This window comes from Pocillopora verrucosa, chromosome 12 (genome assembly GCF_036669915.1).
Source record: "Pocillopora verrucosa isolate sample1 chromosome 12, ASM3666991v2, whole genome shotgun sequence".
NCBI lineage: Eukaryota > Metazoa > Cnidaria > Anthozoa > Scleractinia > Pocilloporidae > Pocillopora > Pocillopora verrucosa.
Genome location: NC_089323.1, coordinates 7,740,522 through 7,768,079, shown reverse-complemented (window position 1 = coordinate 7,768,079; position 27,558 = coordinate 7,740,522). Strand labels below are relative to the sequence as shown.

The window sequence follows — 27,558 nt, the reverse complement described above, 5'->3', positions numbered from 1 at the left end:
AAAATTTAGAAAGCACTAAGAAGAGAAAGATTACGGTTCTTATTGTTATCACATATGCGGCTAAATTAAACTAGAAGTCAGTTTCTTTGGTAAATGCACTCTTCGTTGTTTTCCTCGATGAAAAATCTTCCTGAGTCTGTTTTAACGAAAGAAATTTGTCGCATGAGTCGTAAACACTTTTTAAGAGAAATCTTCTCTGGAGGGAATTTTCATGGCTTAACTGACTTCCCTTCTTTTCTCTCTTGCGTGAAAGGTCAGAGATTATTTTTGCCCAGGAAGAGATCATGAGAAAGGAAACAAAGATTACAGATAAAATTTTGTTTGCGTAGCTTAAATGGTTTTTCTTCATTGATCTAATCACATGACCCGACAACAATCTAAGCCTTAGGATCACCGCATTCTTGAACGATCTTAAAATTCCATAAATTTTGGTACACTTTGAGATAGGTTTTTTTACATCATTTTATGATTAAAGTCCTACTTAAGTGAAACACTGAAACTAGTTTTGAAATAAAACATTTCTTCCGACTATCTCCTATTTTGGTGTAACACATTTGTACTAGATTTCTCAGCAGCTGCCACTGACAGCAGTAATTAACAAGTTCATAATCAAGCTGTTAACGAACTCTATAATAGACTATGCTATAATTATATTTTCTAGCGTCTAAAGGACATCCGGAAAGAAAGCTATTTCCTCACAAAAATTTTTTTTGATAGCAAAATCTCTACGAGCAACTGATTCGTGATGCATTTAAAACGGTTAAATAGATGTTCATTTAATATTTGTCTTGGGGATAAGCCATCTTTTTCAATGAAAGTCGGTTCATTTTCCCCTTTTCGTGTGATAACTTCCCCGACAGCCGCATTCTCGCTGAGGAACGAAACATACCCGCATTTCATAAATAACATCGGTACTAATTGGATGAAGACAACGTGACAACTTAATTGAAAGTGATCATTGATCTTGAAGGGGTACGATGCTAATGTGGCATTGTTTATCATATGCTGGACTGGAATGGTTCTGCATCCTCAAGTTATTGTACAGTTGGTTAAAAACCGTTTACAATGATTAGCGCTTAAAGCGAGATCATGAAAGATCTTGATCAGCCAGAGGTGATAAAAGTATAACTATTTGTGGAAAATGATTTCTGCAAGAACTGGACTTTGATTGCAACACTTTTTGACCAGTTTTAATCAGGTCCATTGGGATCGCCATAAGGACTCATCAAACGTTACGAAAAACTTATGATTGTGACATATTCAACCGGAAAATATCAGTCTAGATCACGTTTTTGAAGGAGAGTCACATGTACGATTTGTGCTATGGAGCATAAACTTCTATGTCATTTTCCAAGTGTTGCTTGTAATTGGATGAAAGCATCTGTTTAAGTGTTTACTATGCTATACAAAGTAGTTCCAACATTGAATGACTTTGAAGATGAGGTTCCAATGTATCACCACTCAAAAGAAAACTAGTGAGAGGTATTTTCAGTTAGTATCATGGTTGAAATTTAATTTCAATAAATAGCAATCCAGCATAGTTTGCGCCTTTGTAAATATTGACTAAGTTAATCAGGTCAGCCGGAGGGCGACTTATTATCTCAAAACTGTATCGCGCGTACGACATCCAAAATTTGATTAAAACGCTGCGCCATTACAACCTCACGCTTATATATCACGATGTAAGTTTATGAGGTAAATTTTCGCGATATTTTTACGGAAAAAATTATGTATCAAGGGCTTCAAAAAACTTGGTTTACTGTCACTGCAAAATACAGGGTTTTTGGGTAATAGAGCTAAAACATGCAAAATAAGCCATGAATTGTTGGCATGATTACTGGAGATGGATTAGGGTTTGAGAAATTAAGAAGGATTGTGAGGTTAGTTCTGTATCAGGCTAAACGATCTGACATCTAATGACAGCGGTTTTACTGGGACAGATAAAAAGAAGCTTCAAGTCAGGCACTCAACGTTGACCAATGAAATTTGGGTAGGATTTCTAAACGATTGTTTTACTCCTAAAGCGCTCCCAATTACTGTGGTGTTGTTGGATGTTAGAATTTCATGGCTCTAATGGAAAGTATGGTAACATGTTGTCCCATCAGAAAGGGGATAATCGAAATAAATTGCAATCGCTGAATAAATTTGTGATATTTAAAAGCGTGAATTGGTTTGAAAATAATGAAACTTAATTAGATTAACATGCTAATGTTTCAAACACAAGAGAAATTTAAAGGACCATAATTCTTTCCAAAGATATTTGAATTAAAAGTTTCACTATTTGAGGATCATCCTACAAAAGTCGTTGAGCTGCTGAATGACATTATTGTTAATCGCAGGCACGAGGTTACAAGTTTATGTTAAATCGATGATGGTAAATATCACTTAAAATATCATAGCTAAATATTTTGTGTCCCATTACAGAGCGCTAAAAGTATCATTTGTAGTTACCAAACAACACAAATAAATCACCCATCGTAGCGTTTTAATCGAAACTGTAATTGTTACTACACCTCAAACAATATGTACATCAATCGAAATAAAAAGCGTCAAAACCTTTAAGATCTACAACTCGAGATGTCTTGTTGCACAATCTTATAACATGTGAAGGAATAACTTACAACACTTTGCGACACATATTGAATGCCTAAATGGTAATCATTTAGACTACAAAAAAAGTAAACTCGTTTAAAAGAGTCTCCAGAGTAAAGCGTTATCAATCATTGGCGGAAAAGAAGAACTTCAACATCCGCAGGGCCTCAGTCCAACCCTGTAATCTTTACTCATTGTGCATAAAATTAATGGATTTATAGCACTATTTGCATAAAGAAGGGAAAGACATGTTACCAAGCCAACGTTCACATCGGAAGTTCGCTCCATTCCCGTAAACTCCAAAACGAGTGCAAATGTTACATACGGTAGTAAACACAAGCTAAAGGCAAACACAATAACGATTAACATTTTAACGAGTTTTCGCTTCTGCTCGAGTCGCATGACTGTGATGGAGTTCTTGGCCGTATTGCGGTTATCATGTATTATTCTTACTTTCCACAACGCCAAAACAACTCTGATATAACAGTACCCGATAAGAAACAGTGGAAATGTAGCCAGACACGCCGTTAGCACTTTGTGAATTATCCGTTCCATGTTACTCCTCCAGAAAGGAAAACAAACTTTTACGCCGTTTTCTATTTCGACAAGTTTAAGAATGAAAGACGTGGGAATTCCTACGACAAGATAGCTAAAGATCCAAATGAACAAAATGCAGATTTTTGCTTGTGTTTTCGTGAAACGCGCTTTGAACGGCGTAACAACTGCTCGGTAGCGATCCAAGGCGATTGCTGTCAAGGTCATGATGGAAACGGTCAAAAACACATCGCCAAATGGAAAGAAAATCTTACAAGCAAGTTCGCCAAACGGCCAAGATGCAAGTTCTTGCAACAGACCGACGGGTAAACTTAGAACCAGCACAGCCAGGTCGCTCAGGGCCAAGTTCGCAATAAAACAACTGCTTGTTGTCTTAGATGAACCCTGTTGAAGAACTCCGTATATCACAATGGAATTACCGAAGAATCCAACCATGAATATAATTGTGAAGATGACTAACTGTAGAATTGCATGAACTGGAAGACTGTCCGAGTAAAAACTCTCGGCGGGCATCTCTTCAGGAACAGAGTCATTCGATGAAATATGCAATTCATGCGCCATCGTCCAATTCAGTTGCCTGTTTGTTATTTGATTAAATCTTGTGAAGATACAATTTGGTCCACACAATTGCGCCAAATACACCTCTAAAAGCTTAACAACGAACTCCTCGCCAGTAAAGACTGACTATTTCATTGCAGGCTGTGGTTATAGGCATTAACAGGAATGCTTAAATTTATCAGTCGCTGCAATCGGCGCCTCCGCTGTCACAGCTAAAATTTCCCTCAACTCGGGTAATTAAACAACTCGTCTCAAGCCGCCGTTATCAGATTGATCCAAACAGTCTACGACGAGGCGGAAATCGTGATTAAAGCCGAGCTCTCTTGAAGTACATACAGCACACCTTTAAGATTTAAGACTAAATTTAGTCAGAAACACCTCGTGGGCCAAGTTTGTTCGACAGTGAGTCAGTAGATACGCAGTTGACATTAATCACTGGCTTGTATCGACAATGAAGATTGCCAGAAATGTTTACATTACACAATAGTATTTTTCTTGAAATCCGACGCCTGGCTGTGTCTTTCTGCGATTCCGGGCCTGTTTTTTTACCTTTTTAATTCCTGGCTGGTGCAAACAATTCACACATCTTAACGTAATTATTTTCCACTTGGATTTTGTCATGCGAAAGGGCGCCTCGAATTTCGCTCGTGCGCAGTTGGTTACAAGTGTGCTCTCTCCATTAAAAGGATTCCTCTTTTAATCTTCATTGTTAAATCGCTTATTTTTGGCGAAATCGTACAGTTTTAGGGACTCTTGAAAGCTTCACTCTATCACACGCTTCCGACATGTCGGGAAGACACATTGGCTCCAATATTCCCGATGATAAAATGTTATTGATAACGAAGAAAAATAGCCGGAAATGCTCCTTTTGTTTCGTATCAGTCGGAATCACGCAATCCCTGTTCCCATGGATTCTTTCGGTGTAAAGGCGCAATTTTTTGGAGGATTATCCTTGCATAACATCAGCTTTTGATTTAAATCAACAAGTATTTTCTTCGTTAAAGGCTATTAACACGCCTTTTTTTATTCCAAAACTCAACCGAATCCAACTCAATGGGAACTAAAGGTTTGCTCCATTTTTCGACACTTATGAAATTTCACACCTCGAGGACATTTGGGTCATGGCGACAGACAAAGGTAGTTGGGTTTACCGCTAGAAATTTGATCTTGAACACGTTTTTTTCTTCTTCTTTTAGATGGTAATCCAAGGCTTGAAACGGCTACAGACAAACTTTCGTCTTCGAGCGAAACAGCGAGTGTACAAAGCATTGATCCATATCGGTAATTCGGCTTAAGCTGGCGTCTCCATGACTAGAGTACCTTGAACGTCCCCGCATTAAAATTAATTTTCCATTCGTCAAACACCGCAATAATAAAAGACTCATTCACGGTACATCCATTGAATTAAAATTCCAATAATGCCCACAAAGAATTAATAAAATACGGCTCCTCGTAATCGGAGAATATCTTGTTCTCCAAGCACGAAGTTGTTTTTCATTATTCTTGTAAATCCTAGTAAAAATCCTGTTTCCCAAACGCTCATATTTATTCGCCGAAACTTCCTATTGCGTGACATATTATTATTGATCTGAAGAACACAGCGAAATGAAAACTTTCAATTTTTGGTCATTTCTAATTTTCTTACTGTCGGAAATGTCTCAAACACAGAGGTTAGATTTTCAAAATTCTTGTAAGATTTTAATGTAGACAATATTACAAGACTGACCCAGTGTACAGCTTTAAAGTGATTTATTACAGTGGAATGATGCGAACTGCAATAACTAATTACATAAAATTGGTTCCTTCTTTTAATTAGCAATTATTCACTGAGGAAGAGGTTAATATTAGTGGATATTTACCAAGCCGCGAAGCGGTGATGTCTGCGATGTCCACAACTTTCAACGGCGGACACTGAGGTAAATTAAAGTACACCACACACAAACAATAAACGAACAATTTTTTTTCTTTTTTTTGTCGATATACTGTAAAATGGCCGGAAACCATTGACGAACGATTTTCTCTCTTCGGTTGCTTACAGGTGAACAGTTGCTCGCTGATCATTTTCGAAATTGCTTTCAAGTGTGCGCGAAAAACACTACATGTATTCAACTGTGTCACGTTATATACTAATTGACGACATTAACACATTTCTTATCGATATTACGTTTTTTTGAAGCAATTTCGTTTCTTTGTGTTAATTTATTTCAGAATTAATTATCCAAATGTCTGGTTTTCATATGCTCGCCCCGATCTACGGTTTCATGAGATTGTCTGAGTTTTCCAGACCTTACACGACGCGATCCTTTTTTTCAGTTTGGATCATGTGGAAACCAGGTGATCGCCCGGGAGAGAACGTTTAGCCTGGTTTCCATATAATTGTCCCGATCGTTTGAGCATTACTTGGGACGACCTAATCTGTGCCAGGCCTTCCGTTGACGGAGATGAACGAAAACAGAGCATGCTAAAGCTGGAAAACGAGTTGACGTGCAGCAGTTACGGTTGTGATGCCCCTTTCCGCGGGTGCCATTTCTTGAGCACTCTGCACCTTTTTGCTCATCTTCACTAACTGAGAGCCTGAAACCTGCTTGGACGATCAAGGGAAACCCCAGAATCTCTGACTATGACTGGGTGGTACTGGAAAGCGATTGGATTTTACGCAGAAGGAAGGACTGTAGCCTGTTAGTTTGGCGAATTCTCTGGGGTTTTTGATCGCTCAATAAACATGGAGCCATCACACTTGATGTTCCGCCGCTCAAAACCTGCCATTCAACTTCTTATCATGCAGGCATTTGAAGAGTGAAGTGGCAGGACTATCAAGGAAGAACACTTTGGAACGTGCCGGAGCTCCTAACGTAAAAACGTTTCTTGTTCACACTTGGTACTCGCCAAAGTATTAGGCTTTAGAAGCGGCGCAAGATGGTTTCATGCTTACCTACTGGGTACCTCACAAAGAATACCTTCAGACTCACATCTGGTTATTCATCATGGAGTTACGAATGACAGTTTTTATGACACATAAGTTTCATGTTGAATTAATAAAGCGGGCCTGTGAGAAATGAGCGGCTAGTAGTTATCGGCCGTAGTTGATCTTTTTCCAGAGTATAGGATGCACTGATGTATAAATTAAGCTTGATGACACTTTATGAATAACTACAGAGCGTGCATTCTCTTCCAAGAACAAATGGCAACTTTTATACAGCATTAGGTTGTGGCTAGCTAGGTTGAACCTGTTGTAAATCTAAGCCTTTTACATAAGCATGTTCGATTGGTCAGCGGTAACCTGCGGGTCCACCTCCTTTCCTATGATCAGCTAGCGCCAGTATCTCACCGTCCTTCTCTCTGTAGACGAGTTGAACCACTCCAACGATTTGGAAAGGGGTTCCTGAGTAATTTAAATAAACAAGTGAATAAACAGATAGACGAATTAACAAATTCAGTCAAACCAGTAGTAGGGGCACCGTATTAAACGGTCGCCCTCTATTTAGTGGTCAGTTGTCAAAGTTCCTAATTTGTTTTCCGCTAATCATATAATTTTTACCTCTATTTAGCGGTCAACTCTGTTAAACGGTCGCGGTCACCCTTAAGTAAGTCCTAACAGCCTGTTTTTACTATTTTCCAAATGGTCACTGAAGGTGGAACCATTCCAATGTTACTAAGAATAATCTTTCATTTGTATGAAGCGGTTAACCTGTAGTAAGCGGTCACCACGTCATTCCCCGTGGGTGACCGCCTAACACAGGTATTATCGAATGAATGAGAGTTAAATGAATGAGCAGCAGGAAGATGTACTAGTCCATAGGGTATGTATAACAATCCCCTTTGCGCACTGGAGTCCATGTGTATGATTACCCTTTGCTCACCATCTCATACCCAGGCCTCCTCTCCCGCAACTGCTGGTACAGCCACTGCTGCAGTAATACGTTTGTGCGTATACGCATGACAACATGTTAGGACTGATTTTGACTTTTGAAAGGTTTTCGCGAGGCTGGGGAGTTTAGAGATTTAGTCAAGAGTGGCGAATGTCTTGTCAGCACGGCGTGAGTGCTGTGGAACGGTCAAATACAATTTAACACTAGACTTTCAAATCCGTTTTTTTGAAATGAATTTATATTTTCATTTAGTTTATATTCCTGTTTAAAGACATTTATAGCTCTGGTAAAAGCAAAAAATGACCTCTTTTAGTACAGCTTTTGTTGATAATCGAACCACCGTTGTCAGACAAAACGCACAACACCTTGTGCTCCAGACTTTCAGCCGCCTCTCAACAATGGCGCCGTCGCTTCTAGTGACGTGTGCATAGAAAGGTTTTCCTGGTATTAAGAACATTAACATTAAAAAAGACTTCAGACTTGTTCAACATCTTAACACACCCTCTCGGAAACTGAAATAAATGTTTCTCTAAGTCGACTTCTCAGTTTTCGACTCGTCGTGAATTTAAAAATGCGTGCAACTGCGATATGTTGATTGTTTTTTGGGGAAGAGAAAATCACGTTTAATGTAAAGAAATAACCACGAAATATAGGTTGAGCAAGATAGAGAATCATCCAAATGTAACTAAAGAATAAATGTTAAAATACTTGAAAGGGTGGAGGATGAAGAAGATTAAAGTTCAAGAATTGCAAATCACAGTGGGAAAAACATTTAAAAACTGTGACAGGACGGTAGACACTCCTTGTCTGGTTGTATTTGTAGCCAATCTGATCTGGTTAAAATTAAAATGGCCTTACACCAGTTTAGGCGAGTTTCTAGTTTCATTTAGTCAGTTTAATGAGGTTATCTTAACTTCATCGGTTGACAGATTTTATGTGATCGAAACGACACAGTGAGTAAGAAAAGTAACTGTCCAAATGGAAACTAGAGTTATCCAAAATGATCCAAAATGGCTCAGTATGGAGCAGTTTGTCATGGGTTTTAAATGACAATTGAAACATTGAAACACCGACCGTGATTTAACTTTCATTCGCAGCTGATCTGATCTCGTTAACTCGCGAGATGCTTTATTCAAAAAAAATCCGGCGCACAATCTTTTGTTAAGTGATTAACGAAGTTATCTTAAATCCATTGGTAAACTGAAATTGTTAACAGGATATTTTTTTTAAGCCACGGAAGACTATAAGAAAATGTCCACAAGTCATTTTCGTTTTTTCCTGGAGACTTAATACCAATGAAACGGATGAGTGAGGTAGAAAACTAGGAACTGAAATTATTCAAGAATGATTCAGAATGGTTAAGGACGATGCAGGGCGTCACGGGTTTACAATGACAATTGAAACACCAAAACCTAACCCTGATTTAGCTTTCATTCACAGCTGATCTGATCTTATTAACTCGCGAGATGCTTTGTTCAAGAGAAATCCGGTCTGTAAGGCGGATACAGCCTTCTCCTCGATCATGAATCCATTGTTCCATTTTAGATAATACAATTATTTGAACACTGCGCTCTACATGATTGGTCGTTGCTTATGGTACAAATGATCTGTCAAAGTTCAGATGCTCAACTGATGTCATAAAAAAAAAATTTTCAAGTTCTTTGTTTCTTTAACATGACGCACTATTTTAAATCATCGCAAGATTTTTCCTGATTAAGTAAGAGTACGACTCGAAAAAAGAATGGATCGAAAGCTGTTTAAGAGCTAACAGACCAAAATCATCCTGGTCTTAATTATTATCTATGAGAATATTTATCTTTTGCACAACTGTAGACGCAGGATAAGACTAAACAGTGAAAAACAGTGGCGTATATTGAACTAATTAAATCATCTGAATAAAACCAGCTCAGACTAATAAATCTTCCGTTTCCTTTCCCTCAGTGGAATCAACTTTCGTCCCTAATTGGCTATCTCAATTGGGAATTGGTTGAAATTTCCATTGCCCTGTAATTTATACTTTACTGGCGTTGCGAAATTCATTCATACCAAATAGTGAGGTATGATCTAATCATTTTTCAGGAATCAAATTTCTTAATGAAAGAATAATTTATGTCATTGAACTGAACATATTCTTTAGTCAACATTAAGAGGACGGAGAGATGTATAGATGTCAGCTGGCCACGAGTATCATGTGTATCGTACCTAGAACTCTTTTTCCTGACTTACAGAAGTTAATTTATATTTGGGTATAGCTTTTCTTAGAATTGTAAGATAAATTGGTATCTGATGTATCGGTTATACTGTATATGGGTAAAAATTAGATATTTCAGGATTATAAAGTCCTTTTTCCTTAGTCAGACAAAGCCTGATTCCTTTAAATCATTGGTTTTGCATTTGGTTGTCCTTGAACAGAGGGGACATCAGCCCTTAATGACAAGTGCTAAGGGAGGAGCGGGGAATCTTAAAAGTGATGTGAGTTAGGAAGTAGATAGTAACCCTGGCTTTTAGTGGTGGCTGGGAGAGAAGACGGAGGAGGGAGAGGGATCATGAAATCTTCCACCGTCAATATGATGGTTCAGAAAAAGCACCATATACTTTACGGGTGGGGACACTTAAATTCTCTGTTGTCGCGACAAAAATCCTCCACACCCCCCCTCTCTCCCCACTCAGGCGATAAAAAAATTACCGGTCCCCTACTATCAGTGTTACCGTGAGTGTTACCGTGAGCCAGCTGTGATTCGTTTATACTGTACAATCGAGGATCAAAAGTCGTAAAATTGTCTTTCCTTTTCGCTCCTACCTGTAATTTTTACGGTGTCGTTTGTAATTTTATGTCCAAAGCGTTTAAGCTCGTCAATGTACTGTTTGGGAAAGTCTTTTTCGACTAGGACCAGATTCGGAAACAGTTGGCTGTGGAGACGAGACTTCGACACAGCGTCTCGTAAACTCTCTCCAAACCAAAAATGGTTCATCAGAACCTATGATAGCAAAGAAATAGGATACATGTATTCAGTTTTCTTTTCCCTAACATGCATGCTTGAGCCTTTAAATCGGAGCCCTGCCCGGAGCAAAAGACCATTTCGCTCACCTCACAATTAAAGATGAAAGGCTTAGTGTATTTGTGTATTTTAAGATGTTCCTGGAGAAGCAGGGGCTTAAGAAACGACTCTCCGTTAAAGTGAGAAATAAACTTAGTTCTCCAGAGACAAGTCTGTCAGGTTGTCCCGTTCTTGCCTTTCACGCTCCAAAAATTGAAATCAAAGTCAAAGAAGAGGAGAAGAAGGAGGAAATTGCTAGAAATACTTAACACAAAGAAACAAGCAAACGAATAAAGAAAACAAAGTATTTTAGCACTCAAGCTTGCAGCGTAATAATTATAAATGAAAGATTGATATTCACTCACTTGTGCTAAAGCTGTTGCGATGTATTTTCCTCCGGCGGCTCCAAAAACCATTTTCACGTCCCCTGCTTCATCTAAGATGATGGAGGGTGAAGCAAGAGACACGGGTCTTTTGAAAGGTTTAAGTTCGTCAATCGCCAATTTAAATTCCTTTAATCTCACATTCTCGTAAGTGTCCAGCAGCTGATCGTTGTAAATTATCCCGAGCTTAGGACTTCTAAGTTTTGCTCCGAAACTGTAATTTAAAGCAATAACCTTGTTTTAATCACTGAATAGCTTCTGAGTTAGCGCTGTGTTAGTACAGAAATCTCGTGGCACGAGAAATTTGTGGTTGCTATGTTCCGCAGATTGGTGCCTTCTTTTCTACATGGAATAAATATTATTCTAGCTCGAGCGCAGTAGTTAACAGAGCAGACATTGGTTTCATACCCGGATTTAACCCCACAGACTTGTTAGTTACATCTAAATTTAAAAGTATAATTCCTATTTGAGCTCGACTTGGGAGAGCGCATACTATTCCTGTCGTTGACAGTCCCGCGGATTTTATGATTTCCCACGGATGTCAATCCGCAGCCAAATCGCCATCTTGGACTAACTGACACACATGGCATCGATATCATGTGCTGGGTAAGTGAAGTCCCGCGAGTTGACTCGCCTCGTTCAGGATGCCTGGGTAGATTTTTTGCAACGATTAAATTGAACGAAATGGTCACTTCAAATCAGAACTGCGAGCCACGCCACTGATCAATGTTTGTAGGTTTAATTATACACGGGAGTTTTTTTAGGCCGAGACAAAAACGTTAATTCCCTAAGGTTCTTAATGGGGGCAACCGTTAGCCGTAAAACGTCCAGAAACTTCAGCCGTTGGGCGTAAAAATTGACAAAAAAGTCCCAAAACTGAAAAGTTAAGCGTAAAAATTTTTCCTCTCAAAAATGTGTCATTTGTGTCATTTTGGGTCAACGGTAACCGTAAAATGGCCAAAATATGAACTGTTGGCCGTAAAAGCCATCACCTATTGAGACCCTCTGGCTAAGCCAGATCAAACGCACCTCAACAACACTTGATTGCTATGGGTAATTATTTGACGTTACAAAGTCTCTTAGTGTAAGACTCGGAGCAGGGAAGAATTGGTTTCCGGTGAGTCTTTCGTTAAATTAATTAACTCACTATTTATTGATTGAAGTTGTCAAGGAAACAGCATTTCCTTCTGCATCGAGAACAGACACGTGAGTCGTGCCATCTGTGATGTCGGTATTGTAGTTGATTGGTCCATAATAATCAAAAGAATGTGTCTCGCCGTTTATTAATCTGCGTATCTGCTCGCTTCTCTCCGGATCCAACATTTCCTTCACAACCTGAGACAGGGGAAAAAATAGGCCTGGTCGTGTTACTGCGCCAGAGTATAAATAAGCTTTAACGTGTACATGTGGCTACCGCATGAAAGAGAAAAATTTTTTCCGATGTGTAAATGTAGTTACTGCGAAAGAGTACATATGGTAAATTTGCCTCGATGTGTAAATGTAAAAATACATAGGCCTGCAATCTGTAGATCAGGTGCACTAAGATGTAAATGGTCTCCTATGGTGAATATGACTCGATGAATTTACGTGATTGCTGCGTTGGTGTGTAAATTTTGATTGGTCAACTAAAAGACTACAGGTCCGCGATGTGCAGGTATGCTAAGCTAGGATGTAACAGTTCTGTAATGTGTAAGTGAGCAAACAGCTTTTCTTCACCTAATCAATAGATAAAGTCATGAGGTTTTATATAAACCTAAATATTAACAATCTTGCACATTCAGGATCTGAAAAGTTGACTGCACGTCAATAACAAATCCGTAACGACATTGAAACACATCGATTCTTTTACAAAATCTGATGTCTCACCTCTTTCACGTCTTCATCAAAGACAGGATCTGTAAGATAGGTCTGTTTAGCTGCCACGAAGTTGAATGCTTCGATCATGCGGTGATACGTCAAAACAGGATGATGCTTCATATCATTTGCACTAAAATTGAAGCCTGAAAAAAGAAAGATCATTTAGTTTGTTGATAACCTATGGCGTGAAACCTAAAAAATATATTTTAAATAAAACTTTGTTTGGCCGATGAGATGAAATCATTAACATTACATATGGAGTCACCATGATCTCTGGGAACATTACTCAAAGTAGGACGGCTTTCTACAGGAGTCAAGCTTGGAAAATCACAGTAGCTCAAGTCATTGTCACTTTTTGGCTTATCGTTACCTTGCAAAATAACTGATATACTTTAAAAATTGGCGGAGATTGAGATAGCTGGGGGAAACAGACAGAGCGGAATGCAATTAGCTACTCTGTAAGGCTATTAAACTTGAAAGAGAGCGCTTGCCTTTGAGAATATTCAAAATGTTGATTAATGCGGCACCACCTGCAGGGGGTGGAACGGTCAAAAGTTTATATCCTTTGACCCCAGGGAGAGAAACCTCCAACGGTTTAACTTCAGTAGCTCTGTAATCTTTCAGGTCCGTCAGGGAAATACAGGAGCCGATGGATCTGACATCTTTGACGATCTGCCAAGAAAATAGTCCTCACTCTTCTTAAATAAACTCAGTCACAGCATAAAAAATAAACTTTTAACCCTCCGAGAGATCAATCAAGGAACTGAATCTTCTCAGTTTTTACACAATTCTCTCGAGGCAATTTTTTGATCACTTTCTTCATTAGACATCCCACAAGAATGTAGAAGTAGAACGCTAGAGAATATACCAGATATACAAAGAAAAAATTGTGAAGTGCCGAACAGATCAAAGCCTAATATGGATGTGGCGGGAGGCCGTTGCATAACAAAATTCCACAACCATAATATGAAAGAATAATTTTTGATGATTTATTTAAATATTCAACATTTACAGACTGCAAAATTATGACTTTAGACCTGTCGTTACCTTCTTAGCCATTTTACCAGTGTAGAAGAGATCGGCTCCTGAGTCTGCAATTTTACGAAGAGTTTTTCCATATTTTGTTCTCTTGATGACGTCTCCTTCTTTAATTTTTCGACCGTTTTTCCTGAATAACTCTCTGCAAAGAAAGCAAATTAACTATACTACAGGCGTTTGTAAGTAGCTAAACTCTAATCGAGTGAGGTACAATTTACTTGAAAGCTAGAGATTGGAGAATATTGCCGCGCTCCTTCCTACACTACTCTAAAGGCCTTGATATGGGCATACAACAGTCACTTTCGTTGGGAAAAGCATGACTGCTTTTTGACCTAATCTGATTTCGAGTAACCAACTTTCAAATAGACTTAAAACATCTTGTTTTCTGAAACTCACAGGGAAAATTCACTGAAAGGTGCAATGTTTCCTTATCGTTCGATCCCTTCGTGGGGAAGATAACTGACTTAAGAGAAAACGATAATCGCGGAGATGCCACGATATCTCGTTCGGTTCAAACAAGATATCGCCAGGCAGTAGCGATATCTCCTTGGATTCGATTGGATGTTAGCGATATATCGCGCGGCGGAAACGATAATGCGCAGCTGTTAAAACAATAGCCTTGCGATATTCCGCCAGAAATACCGTTCCTACTAAGATTTCCACGATAACGTCCTCTATTATTGTTTTCCGACTTAAGCAAAGTACTGTGTTACCATGTGCAGGACGCAACTCCCCTTTCAGTTTTGGCATTTGCTTTAGACTTCATTGATCTTCACCTATTTACTATCTTTTTTTTTCACCTTAAAACGTAATTGTCCTTTAAAGTCTCGTATCTGTGACCTTAATTGAAATAAAAAGCGTAAAAACAACATCCTGTCCCAACTTTCTCATTTTGAAGCGGCATTATGAGTCAAGCTCCTCTGGATTTAGCTTCTTATAAAAGACTTAATTGAACGCCAAAATTTGAGTATACATTTTCATCTTTTTGGCCATTTTCGACACACGTTTTTAGAATAATTCCTTATGCGTAGAAGAAAACTTGCGGAAAACTCGCTACAGTGGTATAAAAGTCGGTTAAACGTCGGTAAGTTATGTTACCTCAATCCAAAGTCGTGCGTAACATTCAGCCAGTTAATTCGCACAGCATTCACGAGTGCGTGATTTGCCGGAAAGCCATTCGTTGCTATTTCGATAGCTGGTTGAAAAAGTTTTCTCCAAGGCAGTCGGCCGTACTTCTTCCAAGCCATTTCAAATCCACGAAGCTCGCCAGGCACGCCGATAAATTCTCCTTCGCCTGCTATATTTTTTTTCCTTTCTGAAAAAGTGGAAATCAAGTGGTTTCAGTGAGCTTCTTGAGATTATCGAAGCCCTCTCTCGCCGTGAACAAGTTTTGTAAGTGTGACATGTAAGGGGGAGGGAGGTGAGTAGCAGAGAACAGTGAAGGTGGAAGGTGTCCTAACTTAAACTGGTGCCCAGACTCTACTTGCATCATTACCCGCTGGGATTTAGCGTGAATGCCTTAAGGCAAGCCATAATGGACAAAAGTGAAATTCTGACAACTAATCGAGAATTTTTTTTGTCGAGTCGAGATTTTTTTGTCGAGTCGTAAATTTTTTATTGAGTCGAGAATACCTAACACGCCATGCAGTCATTTGCCGCCAAAATGATTAAACAATATAGCCGTCTGCAGATCTGTAGCTTACGTAGCTTTTGTATACATCGTTGTCGTTCTTCAGCGTTTTCTTTGGTTTTCGCCTATTTCCAAGGCTCTCAGAGACCTCCATTTTTCACTTGAAGAGATTTATCAGGTCTATGGATGATCACCTTCTCAGTGGGTTTCCACAGTTTGTGACTGGTAGCAATATCATCTCTTTGAATAGGATACAGGTATCTTTTCATGCTAATGACAATGCTCTGCGATACCCAGTAGCACATACTTGTGGTCCCCTTCTCGTCATACCATCAACCTATCAGTCTTAAAATGAGTTTTCATAAGAGTATAGTAATATATTCCGTCAAGCTTGATCTTTCAGCATTCTTTAGGAGATATAGAAACATATTGTGCCCTTGTCAACGTTACTAAGCTACAGACTGCCATAAAGAAAATTTGTGGTATGTATTTATCATACAAGTTCCTTCTTTGCTTTTTGCAAAGAAGAGTTTTTTATGTATGATGAATATTTTTTGCCAAAAAGTGAGTTTTTGAAAGTCACTGTTGACATGTTTGGGGATTTTTGGTGAGATGCCTGAAGTTTAATGTTTATTACAGGCAACATGGTCTTTGTTCTTGTGGATTATTCATAAAAAGTGTGCTGACAAAGCATATTGCATACCAAATATGAATTGTGCTGTCTTGCTTTCCTACCATTTCAAATTTATATATGAGTATTTTTGATGGACATGGCGTTATCCTACACTTGCAAGAACCACTGTCCCTTCAATTTTGTGAATAGTGTTTGTAACAATAAATCATTTCATTTATTGCTTTGAAATTAACTTTCTGTCGGGCAGCTTAGGGTCAAGTTGTTCAAATCAAGGTTAATGCTCATCAGGGTTGAATTTTAAGGCGGCCGAGAGGTTTGACGTAGGATTAGCGTTAACCTTGTTTTGAAAAACTCAGCCAAGAACTTGTTTCCAGTAGTCTGTTGTGTGGGTAGTTTTTAATGTACAGCCTGTGGAGGATTTTTTCTCTCTTCCATAACCCCTTCCCACCCCTTGTCCAAAGACTGTATGTCTTTTGTTCAAGTCATGCTTGCAAATGAAGAATGTGTTCAATATGCAGGCTAATGGCTTGCCCAACTGTCCCAATAATAAAAAGTAATTCTGATAAATACAACAATTTTTTAATAACCATTCAAGCTTCTTCGATTACCATACCTCGGCCTCAAGTCAGTCCCTTTCTGGTTCTAGGAAGCTTTTTTTCAATTCTCTACAATAGAATGGTTTATCACTATTATGTGAAAGGAAGGAAGTGGTTATTGAGGTACAACCAGTCTATAAGACCATGCTAGTTTTATCTTTTAATAATTTTAATGTACCAATTAAACGATTTAAAAATATGAACTATTTTTATTTAATTTTAAAAAACAAAAATGTCTTCAAAACTAACTGAAAGAGCTCAAGTGATAATTACATTTCAATATACGAGAAGTTTTAATACTAATGTTACTTGGGCTGTTTATTTCAATGGAAATGAAAAAAACAGCTCTTTGAACCTTCATAACAATGATTGGTATAACTATATCATAAAATTGCTTATGGTAATACGAGAGAGGTTTTTCATGCTCATTGGCAAACTTTGAAACAAACAAGTCAACGCTCTTGTTGAACTGCTGCTGGTTATTAATCATTGAATCGGACATTGCCTTGCATTACTTTACAATATTTTAAGTCGTATTATTTAATAGTCAATAATGATTAGCAATGGCAAGGTAATGTTCAATTCTATGATTGCTATCATCTACCATGGATCAGACACCAGACGTTTTATGTCATCTGCTTGATTGTCAGTCAGTTGAATGGCGCTTTCAGGCACAGAAACATTTTTTCTGTCTCGATACTGGCTACAGGTCCATGAGGATCAACACCATACAAGGAAATATTACCTATATCGATGTCATCCACCTGGGGAGAACAAACGCAGAGTACCAAAGTGCCAGGGAGGACATGCTTGCCATAGTACGTTGACCATGGTGATTCCACCTGGGAAACTGAAACTCATCCAAAGATGCCATGAAGCTTCCTCTACTTAGCTCCTTCTGATCAATCATGAATCGAGCAACATTTACATGTTCAGCGCCCCTATCCCCTCTAACCCGTAATGGAATTCCAAATTCTTGTATTCCATCCATGAAGCATTGCAAGATTGTACCTGCTCGGTTGTTAGAGAAACACTTTATGTAAACTATTGCCCTACTATAACCGTCAATGCAGCCGTGCAAAACAAACCTCCAGTGGATTAACTCGTGATCTGAGTCAATGTGCCATGGTGGATTTGGTTTTTTAAAATTGTACAGACGTCGTTGAATTGTACATCTGCGCCTTACGGCGCGGTTCACAAGATCGATTCTTTGTAATGCTTCCCGGATTTTCCACCTCTGAACATAAATGCCGCGTGCTCTTAAAGCTCCTCGTACATACTTTTCAGCAGAGAAAGGTGTTAATCGTAAGATATCTCTTAAATTTCAATCAAGTTCCTCTTCATTAACCTCACTGTAATCAAGAATACCAAATTGTATTCTTCTTCTGGACAGAGTCCCGGCACTAACACTTAAACACTTTGCAATGGCTGCCCACTGCATGCCAGTGCTGCGAAGTACATTAATTTGTTCTGCTGTAATGTTGTATTTTGGTCTTCCTTATGAACTTCTTTCGCGGTAAGGTACACTAGGTAACTCAGCACTGACTTGAAAAGAAGCAGCAAGTTTATCCCTGTCGTGGTTTTGTAGCCCCCGCAAGGAGTGCTAAAGGTCGTCAATCAACACTTTTATCTCTAAAAATCCTTGAACTTTGGCGAAAACCGAAAAAAACGTGCGATTATTTCCACAAAGCCTTTCAACAAAGCCCAAATCGTATATGTATTCCATATTTCTGTCATCTCCGGGAGCTGTGCATTGTTCTATATGGGAAATAAAATCCTGCATGGACAACAGAAACCTCTCCAATTCCTCCACATTACCGTCAGTAACTTGAAGAACGACAACGATGAATAAAAATGCTACGTAAGCTGCAGATCTGCAGACCGCCATATTGTTTGATCATTTTGGCGGCAACTGACGGCATGGCATGTTGGGTATTCTCGACTCAATGAAAAAATTTTCGACTCGACAAACAAATCTCGACTCAAGGAAAAAAATCTCGACTGGTTGTCAGAATTCGACTCGAAGAAATAATTCTCGACTCGACAAAAATAGTCTCGACACGAGGTAAAAATTATCGTCTCGATGACAAGATTCTCGACTCCATGAAAAAATTCTCGACTCGAAAAAAAAATATTCTCGACTCGAAAAAAGGATTCTCGACTCGAGAAAAAAATTCTCGTCTTGAAAAAAAATCTCGACTCGACCACTTTTGTCCATTAAAGCTTGCCATAAAGGACAACGACCCACCTAATGATTTCTTACGCCAATCGCGGTGCTTAGCAGAAATTGCTACATGTCGCGGATGCAATTGCTGTGACTTTATTTGTATTTGTAGCAACAGATATGAATGAATTTGCTGTAGTGCCTGTTAATGCGACTTTTCGTATCACAAGCAAGTCAGCGAATCAGTTGCAGATATTTAATAGCATTAATTTTCAGAATTTAGCCCCCAGAAAGCAAACGTGAAGGGCCGTATTGGCGGGTGGGTCGCCGGCCTTAGATGCATATTTACCAGTGAGCTCTAATTTAAAGATTGAAGTGGATTAAAGTTATTCTTTACCTCTTTCTTTCCATTTTTTTTTAAGGTTTAGAAAGTCCTTCATCGTTTCAGCATTTTCGTGATGAGAAACCACCTCCCTAAAGTTGATTGCCGTAGTTTTCGCTGCAAAAAAATTGGAACCTCGAGACAAAAGCCATCGTGCTACATTAATTCTCCTCAGTTGGCAGAAAATTTTTGGTACTACAGATACTATTTCTTATGCGAGAGGATCACATAAACTCCAATTCCCTTCTTATGGCTCTTTCAGTGTCTCTTCTAAATTATCAAAAGCCTATCGGTGTGTGCTTACTAAGCTTACGAAGTTTTAGCTATTGCATGATATTCATGCGCGGCATCCTTATAAAACAGGTCTAACTTTTACAACTATTCTTTTTCTAGTTAGAGTAGGTCAGTTTGTTTTATCCCTTAAACAATTTAAGTCTTTAACTGAATGGAAATGTCATGTAAACATTAAGTTTTACAAATACTACTACTACTAATACTACTGCCACTACTGCTGCTACTACTATTACTACTACCACTACACTACTACACTACTACTCTGCTACTAGTACAACTACTACTGTTATTGGCAGATGCAATCGCAGCACTTTGATCATTGTTTACAGTAACTCACCCCTTTTCTTGTCATGAATGATCATGAAACCTCCACCTCCAATACCTGCTGAATGGGCATTCACTACACCCACACACAGAGCAGTTGCAATGGCTGCGTCCACGGCATTTCCATGATGATCTCGTAAAATTTCAGCTCCACGTTCTGAACAGTTTTTATAATCTGCTGCAACTGCTGCAGTTTTGAACTTGACAGGCTCGGAGTACTTTGGTAAAAGCGACCTAGACGGAAGCGAAAGTTTTAGTCAACGTCTTTTTAGATAGAAGATATTTCAAGCACCCTGCATTCGAATAGCTAATAAAAATATCAGAAACTTATAATTTTTTTGCTCAGTAAGATCCATAAGATCCTTCCGTCGTCTGTGACTGGATTGAATGCGTCAAGTCTGAATACGCCTCTGGTAAAACTGAGGACTGTCCAATGATTTCCTCCATTATAATCCACCCACTAACTTCCATGCGATTCTATTAGCTTCTTTATGACACATGATGCAAAATCACGGGACAAGTATCATGCAATAACTCCCGTCTGCCTCGATGTTTTTCATCCGGGTATTTCCGTCGATAAGAATCAAAGCCTGCGGAAAATAGTCAGCTCAAGAGTTTCACCTTTTCATTTTTATTATTTTGCATAGAAGAATAAAAAAATCGTTTCACAAAGTCCATTGATAATATAATAAGAAAGTCGGTCGCTTAGGCTGTTCCAGAGAGTAGAGATAAGTTACATTTGCCCTCAAAGCTTCCCCTCTGTGCCAAATATTCAATTTTCGGACAATATCTCAGCCCCGGACATTGTCAACCGACACACCAGCCGCCTGAAGGGATTTATTTACGAAAAGTTTAAGCTACACGTCCACATTCCCATCTCGTATTTATTTCAAGGAAGGAGAGACTTTTGTTATCATTTTAATACGTTAAGAAAGACGTTCGAAAGATAATGGCCAAAGTGACTTCTATTCAACAAGAGCTTTGCGCTTCTAAGACCGAAAAAATAATTGATCCTCCACGTATAAGGCTCTGTAAATTTTACTTTCCCTCCCCTCTCCCCCTTCATCAGCAGTGAATTGGCATACAACTATCTATAGCAACACCTTTATACTCTGTTGGTGACAACTGATCCCCTCCCCTTCCCCCCTCGTTTCACAATTTACACCTTATAAGTTTTCCGTAGCAGTGTCAAGGCACTTCTCAAATCTACTTGTCCAAATGCCGATGTGCCGGACTATTTTTGAACAAGGAGTTTCAAAAAGAAGAACGACATTTTCTTTTCAAATGGCTTGACAAATAATTTTACGCAAATATGTTTGATGGGAAAAATATTTCTGACTAGCGGTGGTCTTGGCTAGATTTAAAGTATGCAACGTGTTCTTTGATAAGTGCAATAGCCGAGGGGAAATTGGTAGTGTAATTACGGTTAATTTAACTGTTCAAAGGAAAGGATACAACGAAAAGCCTATTCTGAAATAAGTGATTATATATTTCAATGTTTGTCTATTACCTGCTCTGTTGCATGCCAGCTTTATTTCTGTGCTCCAGAGGCTCTATAATTTGCTTTCCAGTGCCAGTTGCGTCAGTAGTTCCCCCGAGGCAACACAATACGTTGAGAACAACCAGGCTTCGTTTTACAAAACACATCCTTCGAAAAATAACATTATTTTTAGCCCTGCACTCTGCCATTTGAATTGAAATTTGTTCAACTGAAAATCTGTGGGTTAAAACGCTTTTAAGATAATTTTAAACCCATATAATTTTTAGTGGGAAGCTGACTTAAAATATCCTATTTGTTAGTAATGCGTCGTTATGATTTCTTTCTTAGCCCTGATTGAGGTTTGTGAGTTATTTGCTTTTAAAACCACAGTAATTCAATTAATTATTCAGCAAGATAATGGCCTTTTAACAAGAACAGGTTGACAATATTCATTTCAGTTCATTAATTGAATCACATCCGCAATCGTGGAAAAACGCTTCGTTAAAACGGTCTAAGGCAACTGCTATGTTAGACGTGGGAAATCGGGGCTTTCTCTCTCTCTTCATTTCCTCTTCATTTTCTCTCTTCAGTCTTTTGATATGTGTTTTTGGAATTTTTTTTTTCAGAAATTATTTCGTTTTTTGAAAAATTTGCTTCTGTTTTTGTAAATTGAATTGTGTTTTAGGAAAATTGTTTTCGTTTTGAGAAATTAACCTGTGTTTTGAGAAATTGATTTATGTTCTAGGAAAATGATTTGTGTTTTGGGTAAAAGTTTAAAAACCACAGTTTTCAAATGAATAATTCAGCAAGTTAATGGGCTTTTAACAGGTCGACAATATTCATTTTAGTGCATTTACGGACGGAACAACGGCTTCTGACTGAAGGAAGACCTTAAGTCATAGAAGGAGTTGTGTTTCAACCCAATGTGGTGAAAATCGTACAAAGTTTAATAATTCTGTCTGAACGATGTAGTCACTTCCAGAGTATTGTAAAGATGTTATTATATACTGCTTCATTTTCACTTCACTTTGCTACTTTGTTAATAGGGTTGACTGGTTACACATCCGCCGTGATTGGTTGGTTTTCTACATGTCTACCTATCTAACAACAGAAGGTGCATCTGAACTAAATGCGCGGTCTCAGCCAAGCCTGCTGAGTAAAGAGGATTTGTAATTAGCGCAAAATTGACAACATTGTTATCTTGCCTTACGACTGATTGAGAATCGCTGATAAATAAACCAAATTAAGCACAACGGTCAACAGGAGCATTGGAAAATAACACCAGGAGTCAATGAGAACCCAAGGCGCGGGAAAACACGGGTGCCCCATTGTATTAGTTTCTGATTTGCATCTCATTGGTTGAAAAATTCGCCGGAGCTTTCTGGATCAATCAGAGAGCAAGTTCGAAAAAAATCCAATGAAAACTGGGATTACTTTCGCCAATCAATTGAACTTTTTTTAATTGCGAAACATATCCTAGAAGATGAAGTTGTCATTTTCAAAAAACAAAAAACTGAATTATTCACGGAAGTTTAACATATATAGTGTTTGACGAGGCATTTTTTTCACATCATTTTAAAAATACTAAACCTATATCAAATACAGCTCTCTTCGTGTTTATATGTAATACATACCGACACTTTTTTTTTACAATGGCTGTAGATATTCTCGTGCGAGAGCCATTGTCAATAAGGTTAAAGCTGACAAAAATAACCAACACGTCATATATATATCGCAACACTCAGCAATCCTCACCATTTCGCAGAAAAAATTCTCTCGTGAACTATGGACCGTGACGACTTTCCGAATTTTAGATCAGTAAACTTGGCTACATTTTTAAAGAAGAGCTTTATTACATACAGATTTTATACTCTACATATATGCACATGGGTTAATACCAGATAGTCTTTTTAGTCTATCTGATCCATTATTTTGCAATTCAAATAAAGCTATTGTATTGTATTGTAAAAAGTGGAGGAAAACATCCTCAGAAAAAGAAAGCCAGTTCTCGGTTCGCAACGTTGAAAGAAGATACTTGCTGATGCGATCAAAACAATCCAGGGTAACAGAAATCTATTAAAAATCATTTCTTACTGGTATTTTTATGAAGAAGTCATTACATAACTTATATCAAAACGACAACGGCAGCTCAAACAACAAGGCAATTATCGATCACATCGGGTGCATGTGATTTTCCGAAAACTTTGGCGCATTAAGCTGGCAAATCGACAATAATTCTCCATTGTCTATAACCTGCTGCGCCTACTGATTTCATTTTAGTTTTGGACCTTGTGACGTCATTCATATCATCAATAAGGTTCTAGAGAAAGGAAAACTGTGGTAGATTTGTCAAATGTACAAATATACAATAAACCACACATTTTCTCTGTTTACAGGGTAATTAAGCACGCGAAAACGCTTCTTCCCGAGTGGTTTTTATTAGCTGGTAAACCGATAGGAAGTGTAGCTCATTGCTTTTCTGACATAAATATGAGTGAAGTTTGTCAAAAAACAATGATTAGGTTATTTTTATTTTGTGATGAAGTCGCTGATTTACGATTTAAGAATAACATGAAGATTTTGTTCAAAGCCTTAAGTAAAGTTTTGCGCGTTCAGTATGTAGCCCTTTGATACCGAAACTTTTAGGTGGTTGAAAAGCACACGTGGTTCACTTCTCAGGAGTTTAAGCGAGGCCAGCGTGACCACTGTGGCTGGTTCTTTGGGCCGATAACTTAACAGTGTATGAGGTTTTTCTTCACTTCTCAATACGGTATGGTGGATTCATTGTTGACATTCAAATAGAACTACTATAAAAAAGATTACGAGTATAGGCTGTCACAAGGTTAGATTTAGAAAACTAAACTGCCCTCACGTGCTACCTACACAAGGCACCAGATCACCCTATGGTCACGAGCAGTCTGAGGAATTCTCACCAGTTCAAAACTTAAACTTTTTTACAAATTATATCCCAGAAAAGCTACGTGACGTATTTACTGTGGCAGCTGGCAGCAGCAGTGTTGAAGAGTGAGTCACTTTACGACGATTTTCCTCTACGAAGCACGTAAACAAGAAAGTGAGCTATTTTCTTATTATTATCAGTTTTCACAACATAATTTATGTTACGTTGACCGGTTATTCATTAATTTTTTTCACTTCATGTTATCTACGGTTAGTAAATGTAACGATTAAAAGTTAGTTAACGCTTTGAAACTTCGATCTAAAAAAATAAAACCACAGCAATTGAGATCGTGGTCATGCAAGCATTCAGTAAAAAGCTTTGGAAACTAAACAAAGTCCGATTTATCTTCATGGCGTCTGGTTTGTAAGCCTCACCATAGCCAACTGATGGGGACGCTCCCCTTTAGCAAATATCCTGCCTGTAAGCCCTTTGAGATATGAAAGAGCATTTTTCCTTGTTTGAATGAGATTAAATTGGATTTTGTTCAAGCTAAAATTTTTATTGATTCTGCAGATGAAGTGGTCCGTCGTCTCATCGCCAGCGCTACTGCTCCTGTATTTGGTGACTCTCTCTTCTGCTGAGGAAAGTAAAGGGAAGACACCAGTCGACCTGAAGGTTCCATTAACCTCGACTTTGGTATGTTGCATTTACGAATTCCCCTTTTTTTGTACGACATTTGTCTCCTTTATTGAAGATATTGTCGCATTTTGTACAGACACGATGTAGCATATCTGTATAATGTAAATGTTCTTTACAGAGCAGGTTTTGAAGAAAACCTCTGACGGTTGTTGTTTTTGTTTGTTTGTTTGTTTTTTTAATTGCTATTCATATGTTTATTTTTTCTAGAAAAGGATCAGGAGATTGAATGAGCGTGTTTTTGTAATTTAAGGGAACTAGTGATGTTTTGCACAAGCCATAGGCGAATGAAACGTGAAACCAAAAACATCACGAGTGACCACAGATCATAAGACACAAGAGCAATTCTAGCGATTTTTTTTAATTATTATCCTATAAAATTAGGTATCGACAATATTTTGTACGTCTTCGGTGAAAACTACGTGAAGAATTTTCCAACTGGCCGAAAACTGCTTGTGGTTTCTTTTGATTGGAAGAAGAATAAGACGCGAGTTTGCTAATACTGAGCTCAAAATGAACGCTGGGATTGATCAACCTGTATGTTTCGCGTGGCCTGGATCTATGTTCACTTTGTGTGAGATGCAGAGACAAAAAAGCTTCGCATATTCTTTAAAGTTGTGTGTTTGCAAACCTTTTTCTTTCCATGATGGGACCATGAAAATGATCGTAGACATCGGTAAAGGTACAAAATTTTAACTGTGCTGCACGAACCCACGAATTGGAAATAGAAGGTTTTCGTTAAAATTTTGTACCGTACGGGATGTCTACGGTCATTTTCACATTCCCACACAAATCAATGATTACATTGGCCCATCAGGGAGAGAAAAATGTTTGTCAACAAACAGTTTTCAAAGAGTGTGCGAGGCTTTTTTGGCTCCGCATCTCACGCAACAACAGCAAAGATCAACGCCGCCCGAAACAACATGCCCCTTAAGGGACCTGGTACACGGTTGGCCAATCTCAGCATTCATTCTAACCTCAGTATTGGTAAAGTCGTATAATGTGTAATGTTTTTAAAAAAATGTCAAAGTAAAGCATTATTTTTTCCTCCATAAAGGCCCCGATTGGGAGTCGGAGGAACAGCGTATGGCAATCTTTGTTTAATTCACAAGTAGGCATTTTTTATTAACTATTCATAAAGTGGGTATTTTGTCTAAGATATATTGAGTAAACCAATCGATCGATGAAATGATCAACACGTGCATCTATATTGCAGGACACTGCATCATTAAATGGTACAAAATGGAAAAAATGCCCGGATGGAATGATATGCTGGAGTACTTTCACGTGTTGTCCATGGAGGAGTCCTCGGATGTATTCATGTTGTCCTCTAACAAATGCTGTTTGTTGCCCTGACCTTAAACATTGTTGTCCGGAAGGGCAATCTTGTTCAGCTGATTTAAAGTGTATACCTGAGCACAGATTTCATTAATATCGCTGAAGGAATACGATGTTTCGGCATTTATTGTCGTTGGCTGAATACAAAGCCAATTCCTCTTTACCATGACAATCAGTCGGATAAAATTATATGGCGTTGGTAATATTTAATACCAGGAAATAAAAAAGTATACTTAAAAAAGAAAGACCGAAAAAAATTGAAGTATTTTGATGCAAATAACGTTTCGGTCATGAAATTCTTAAAGGTAGAACGCAGAGTCACAAAAGAAATAGAATCGCAAACGATAGCACAAAATATCTCATTTATTTCGTTAACAATTTAGATTCTCTGAAAGGCACTCAGTTGCACAAATGTTTATTTGACAACCCCAAAGCAAGCTGTCTGTAATGTATATAGCCACAAAATTCCAAAGTATCAGAAAAAATTCAATTACAGAACTAAATATTTGGCCACAGTTAGAAATGGGCTCAGATGTTGGCGAGCCTTAGACTGCCTCGAGCCGCTTCCTAGCGTTTGCGATGCGGGATCTGCAGAAATGAAGCACATGAGAAAATAGAAGATTTATAGTCGCTGATTTAAATAATCTGCACACGTCTTTCAGATTGACGCAGGTGGCATTGTCATTACAAAAAAAAAAAACCAAAAAAACCGCTGTCAACTTCATACCGTGAAGCTACAAAACACTGAGAATAAGATAGGGTAATATTTCCTAGCCTTTCTAGTTACATCGTCTCGTATCTCACTAAGAAAAAGTTCAGAAAAATTGCATGGAACCAGTTCTGAGCTAAACGGACCTATCGCATTAGCGTCATGTATACTACTGCTGAAAAAAAGGTAGTTGTAATTTCCTAAGTTTTAGTGTATCATTGATACTAGTAACTGTTTTTAACATTGGCAAAAAATAGCTTGGAAAGTGTTGAAATTTACAGCATTTTGCGGCTGATAAATCGGAAAAAAAATTGTGGCAAAGCAATTTTATAAAAGCTAAATCTAATTTGTTGAAAATTACTCAACAGTGGGCCTTACTCCAAAATAAAGAAAATCCTAAAAGAGCGATGAAAAAGTACGTAGGACTTTTCGAGACCTTCCTCAAAGACTGTACCGTGAGATTTCCCAATAACATTGGCATTATGACAACGAGTGCCACACCACACCCACTATTTCAAACTT

General features: G+C 38.3%; 2 protein-coding genes, 1 long non-coding RNA gene and 1 pseudogene across 4 annotated transcripts; 1 reads left to right on the top strand and 3 right to left on the bottom strand.

Moving 5' to 3' along the window:
• Positions 1–2,466: 2,466 nt before the first annotated feature.
• LOC131777827 (QRFP-like peptide receptor) lies at positions 2,467–4,538 on the bottom strand. The gene has a single exon (XM_059094176.2). It carries the CDS (start codon positions 3,706–3,708, stop codon positions 2,743–2,745), a length of 966 nt encoding a protein of 321 aa, XP_058950159.2. The 5' UTR covers positions 3,709–4,538; the 3' UTR covers positions 2,467–2,742.
• Positions 4,539–5,438: 900 nt separating this feature from the next.
• On the bottom strand, positions 5,439–21,728 carry LOC131777826 (glutathione hydrolase 1 proenzyme). The gene is made up of 11 exons (XM_059094175.2): positions 21,425–21,728; positions 19,928–20,148; positions 19,312–19,413; positions 14,989–15,205; positions 13,900–14,032; positions 13,344–13,524; positions 12,862–12,995; positions 12,143–12,330; positions 10,978–11,209; positions 10,375–10,552; positions 5,439–7,087 (listed from the first exon to the last, which is right to left on the bottom strand). Exons 1-11 carry the CDS (start codon positions 21,601–21,603, stop codon positions 6,975–6,977), a joined length of 1,878 nt encoding a protein of 625 aa, XP_058950158.2. The 5' UTR covers positions 21,604–21,728; the 3' UTR covers positions 5,439–6,974.
• LOC136277335 (uncharacterized) lies at positions 17,496–18,191 on the bottom strand (annotated as a pseudogene).
• A 2,417-nt stretch (positions 21,729–24,145) lies between the features above and the next one.
• On the top strand, positions 24,146–26,572 carry LOC131777824 (uncharacterized). Of its 2 annotated transcripts, XR_010715924.1 has the most exons (4): positions 24,146–24,164; positions 24,367–24,467; positions 24,867–24,989; positions 26,206–26,572. It is a non-coding gene; the product is annotated as an uncharacterized lncRNA (long non-coding RNA). The 2 variants fall into 2 exon arrangements; XR_009339650.2 differs by lacking the exon at positions 24,146–24,164 and having other exon boundaries at positions 24,348–24,467.
• Positions 26,573–27,558: the final 986 nt, after the last annotated feature.